The sequence below is a fragment of the Montipora foliosa genome, chromosome 5, assembly GCF_036669935.1.
Source record: "Montipora foliosa isolate CH-2021 chromosome 5, ASM3666993v2, whole genome shotgun sequence".
In the NCBI taxonomy this organism is placed as follows: domain Eukaryota; kingdom Metazoa; phylum Cnidaria; class Anthozoa; order Scleractinia; family Acroporidae; genus Montipora; species Montipora foliosa.
Genome location: NC_090873.1, coordinates 22,363,256 through 22,368,255, shown reverse-complemented (window position 1 = coordinate 22,368,255; position 5,000 = coordinate 22,363,256). Strand labels below are relative to the sequence as shown.

At 39.9% G+C, this 5,000-nt stretch overlaps 1 protein-coding gene across 1 annotated transcript in view; it reads right to left on the bottom strand.

Moving 5' to 3' along the window:
• The window catches only part of LOC138003754 (uncharacterized), a 38,385-nt gene that overhangs the window by 13,157 nt on the left and 20,228 nt on the right, over positions 1–5,000 (bottom strand). Inside the window, exons 3-4 of the mRNA XM_068849977.1 lie at positions 3,920–5,000; positions 3,249–3,359 (exon numbers count right to left, since the gene is read on the bottom strand). The exon at positions 3,920–5,000 is cut by the window's right edge and continues 147 nt beyond it. Coding sequence (XP_068706078.1) covers positions 3,249–3,359; positions 3,920–5,000 — 1,192 coding nt within the window. The remainder of the gene's footprint in view (positions 1–3,248; positions 3,360–3,919) is intronic.

The following is a 5,000-nucleotide window of genomic DNA, read 5'->3' as shown; positions in this document are numbered from 1 at the left end:
AATGTGCTCATATAAAAACTCAACACGCCGACAAAAACTCATCTAGACTTATTTCTTAGATACCCTCTCTTTTCTCTACAAATACTAGCCCCTATCAATTTTTCTTAAAACGAATTGCTTTCTTTGTACATAAGAGCTGAGACAAGTAAGAGTCAGTAAGAGAGAGTTCAATTCGCAAAGTGGTAAGACCACTTTAATACTCGACAAAAATCACGATCATTTGCAAGAGACTGCTACGGAAATTCAAATGTCACTGAAGTAATGTAAAACCGATAGTGACTTACTAAAAAATGCTGAGATAGCAGTGAAGGACTTGAAAGTGACTGTGAGAGTCGCTTGAATACAGTGGATGAAATTCACCTTATTTACAAGTACGGAGAACTTATACTTACCCGTCTACGACTTCGTTCGCTTATAGAATCTGCGGCTATCTTCCAAATGGTTGGAAATGATCCTGGCTTTATTCGTGTCTCGGTTCCCATTACATGGACTGCTCGGGTAAAGCAATCAGTTTCGAAATGCAGCGAGCATATGCCAAAAGTACCGGTAGGGTTGAAGTTTTTTCTGTGTTGACATACAAATCTTTTCCACTTCGTACGGATGCTACCGCTTGACGGAGAAGTATGCATTGAAATGCCCAATTCTTTGTCGGAGACTCGGCTGGAATCTTGCACTACACAGCGTCTTGGAGCCATTTTAGAGATTGTAAACACCAGAAAAGTTATTTGAAGACGCCTCAGTTCTCTTAGATTGCACACAAAATTAGCCACGATGTTTTGCCGTAGTGCGAATATGACGTCACTTCCTATCTGCTTGACTAGTGCCAAGTCGTTTGTGATACGCTCGGTCATTTTGGAATCGAGTAATGGCGGCCGGCCGGAACGAAGAAACAAGGTCAAAATAATCGTGCGAATTTTGAAATAAAAATTAGCATGGTGAGTACTCAGAACATCTACTTCCCAAAAATGAAGAGAGAAGGAAATGCAAATTTTGATCATAGTACCACTTTAAAATTCTGAAAAGCTCCTTTTTGTGGCTACTGCCTCCATATATGGAGGCGAAGCCATACAGTCGTTGCGTTGCGTGAGTGTAACGATAGAATATGAATGAGCTCTGCCGATCTATAACGGCTGACTACACACTTCACTTCAAAGAAAATTAAAAGAAACAAACTAAGAAAAAATATTAACAAAAAATTAAGACAAAAAAGGAAAAAAAACATTTATAAAAGAAAGACTGGAGGGAAAAAAGAGTCCGAAAATTTCAAGACTCGAACTCGGGTTCTTAGCTCTCACCCTAAACAGAAACATAACCCGAACCCTAACTCATATGACCAGCGAGACACAACTCCCAGCAACCGTTTGAGTTCTTAGACCTAATGAGTGTACTTCAGAGCTAAGAAATGGCATCGACCGTTTCAAATGGCAACGACCGTTCTGAGAAATGACAACGACCGTTTCAAATGGCAAACGACCTTCTACGAAAGGGAAATAAGCCGTGGCGATGGAAAAAAACCTTCCAAGGTTTGACATTATGCTTGGTTTTCGTAGTCAGTGCCAGTGCCAGTGCCAGTGCCAGTGCCAGTCGCAAAAATGATCTAGAATTCAATTTCACTGGTTGTGCACCCTAGAGGCCATAAAACCGGTTCTTAGCGCAAGGAGTGCTTAGAAAACAAAAGGTGTGATTTCAAGCGAGCATTTAGAGGTGCAGTACAATCCACACTAAATTTTGGAGAGATTGTTCAGGAAATTCATCAAGCGTGAGGATGTGTTTGCGCCGCGGTTCCTGCCAACTGGATGCAACAACTCTTTGTTATTTCAACCCTTGCCGAAAGTTTGTTCGTATTTGCATGATCGAGGTCACCCTGAGAACAGAGCCTCTCTGAAACTCACCAGAGGGAGAGCAAGAGGCTCTGCAAAAATCGTGTCAAGTCTTTGAAGGTGGTTTACCACAGTTTTCCAAAGAAAAAGGTCAAGCATCAGTCATTTCAATTGATCTAAAATGTAATTTTACCTAACAAATAAATGCAAATCAGGAGAAAATGCTAATTCTAGTGACCGTGCTCCTGGAGGGAGGACTGGAAACTAGACATTTTTAAGGCCTTTTTCTCAAAAACTAGCCGTACGAACCCACCTTTCCTTAGCGGAAAAAAAAATTGTATAGAAATAAATAGCTAAATCTGTCGGAGGTTTTTCGCTAATGGCAAAAACGTAGATTTTCGTCTATTCTGATAACTGAAAAACTGTCTGATAGATCTTTTCAAAAAAATGCTCACGGTTTCGTCTTCATACTGTTTGCTAATTCTCAAAATTTTGATCTTGGTCGTACGGAACGCCTTTGAAATGTCTAGTAATTTTTCTCACCTTACTTTTTAGGTAAAATTACATTTTACATCACTTCCAGTGACTAACACTTCAGAGGAGACATCCTGTTGCTTTAATTTCACAGATTTCAAAATTTTGATCTTTGTCTTCAGAACACTGTAGTAAGCCACGTTAAGTCAACACAGCCCAAAGTTCTGGGCTGGTCACTCCGGGCAAACTGGTTTCGGCAGCGCGCGCATCATATTTTTGACAAGGCGAAGGTCAAATTTGAGCCCTCAGTTCGAAAATCAATGTGGCGTCTTGGAGTGCGATTGAGACTTGGCCTCGGTTTGAAACTATCTCCAAGCAGCGGCTCGCGCATAATCAATTAAGACTTGACACGATTTCTACACTTTACTAGGATTATGCTTCGTGTCACCAACAAAGAACAAACTACAAAGCACATGACTTTTTTCTCGTGTATTTAGTTACCCAAGCTGTTTACAACTCAGCGTTATCTGATCAGAAATTTCACTAGAACTTTCGCTTGATTAATGCAACACTTATCCCTTGTGTAATCCGAAGAAATACAAATAAGAGTTGTAGAGAATCAACGAAACTTATGTTCCACTTACCTTACAAACGAGAAATTGAGCCGTTAACTTATGGCTAAATTTTACCTTTGTATAATGTACGGAATACGTTTTTGCCCAATTTTTCGTTATACCTTAATTTTTTTTGAATGGACTTGTTGCAAAATACGTCTTTCCTTCAGCATCAATTAAATTTTGGTTTCGGCTATTAGCCAGATATCCTTTATTCACTCTGATTTTAATCTAGGCTACGCTTGTGTAAAAATTGCACTTTTTTTTTTGCTCCTGAAATACGGCAAGTTGAAATATCTTCGTCTGCCCATATTCTAATGAACTAGACATGAGGCCTTACCTGTATCATGTCTTTGTTTCTTTGATAGTGGGGTCACACTTGGATTTAAGGGTCTTTTTCCTTTTCTTGAAAGTGATGAGTCCTGTTCAACTTCAGTTGCATGATGAGTTCCTATCAGACAAATGATAAAAAGCACCTTAGTCTGACATGTACTGTAAAAACACCTGCTTATACAGATTTGTGTACAAGTAGAATTCATTCTTTCTGAGAGTTGCTAAATCCCCAAGGGAGCCAAATTGTTCTCACACAACACATGCCCCTGCTCCACATTAATGCAAATGAAGAGTTTTGAAATGCTGCAACAAGGGCTGAATTTTACACCCCAAACAAAAGCAGTTTCAAGTCAGGAACTCATTCTTAACAATCTTATAAAATGCAGAATTCCATAATTATGCTATGGTTAAGCACCTGTCATTTCCCTACAAGGGACAATTTGACCATTTCAAGTTTACCACATAGCAGTTATGTGAGACTTCTTTGTTGTTACTGCTTGCTGTGTACCATACAATTGGCATCTATCCTTGTTTTTAAGATGAACGAGCTGATGCCAATCAAGTTTCAAAACAAGTCTTAAATTGAACGAAAACAGTTTGTGTATTTCACCCTAAGAACCATTCACGTTCATTTAGAACCTTTCCCAGATGTACCAAGTAACATGTCATTTCACTTACCAAAAGCGCTATCAAACATCATTTTCAAAAGTTTATCACACTGTTCCTTCCAACAGTACTTCTTTGCATATTGTGTGCGAAGATCCTGTGTCTCTTCTAGCCGAACATCCCTCTTCTTTTCACTGACACGTTTAATTGCTTTGGCCCATTCTTTAGGATCTTCAGAATTTACTACACGACTTGAACCATGGGGCACATTCTGCAAAGCATTTCCTAAACCAGAATTTCCACTAACAAGAATAGGAAGACCTGCGGATAATGCTTCAAGTGCAGCCAGACCAAAACCCTCAGTTCTTGATGGCATTATACAAAGATCTACTTCACAAAACAATCTGTTTAGATCCTTTCTGCTTTCCTTAAAAGAGCAAACTGTCAGATGTCTTCGTGCAATCCCACGCTGACACAACTTCTCTGCTACTTCCTCCTCTCTTCCAAGTGGTGCACCAACAAAGATCAGTTGGTAAGATTCTTCCTTCAACTCAGAAATGGCCTTGGCTGCAATGTCATAACCCTTTAACTCAAAATCTTCAGTGTCACCACGCCCAAAAACCAATACACAAAATGTCATTCTTTCTTCAGCCGCATGCTTTATGGGAGAAAATTCAGAAAAAATGCTGGGTGTGAGTGCAAATACAGATTCGTCTCCCTGGCAGTGACGAAGATAACGTGAGTAGTCATCAGCCAACTTGGGACCAAGTGCTACAACCTTGTCTGCCAACTCACACAACTTTATCTCTGCCTCTGTCTTTTCCTCTGCTCTTGAAATTGCATATTCATATCCTTTGAACATTCCTAGGTCTTCAGGGGCTGTATGCAAAACCTGAACCCACTTACATTTCAGTTGCTTCTGAATTAGTTGCACTTGTCGTCCAAGTATTAGCCCATGTCCAATCACATAATCCATCTCGTGGTTTTCTGGTGCAAATGACAGCCATTCACTGGGTTCATATCCTATCAATTTTCTTGCTTGTACGAGCTTAACATGGTATCCCTCGGCAATTCTCACATCTTCTTCACTGCACTGAGGAAGGTACATACTGACTTCCACATTCTGATGTTTTGCCAACTGAATTGCAAGCTC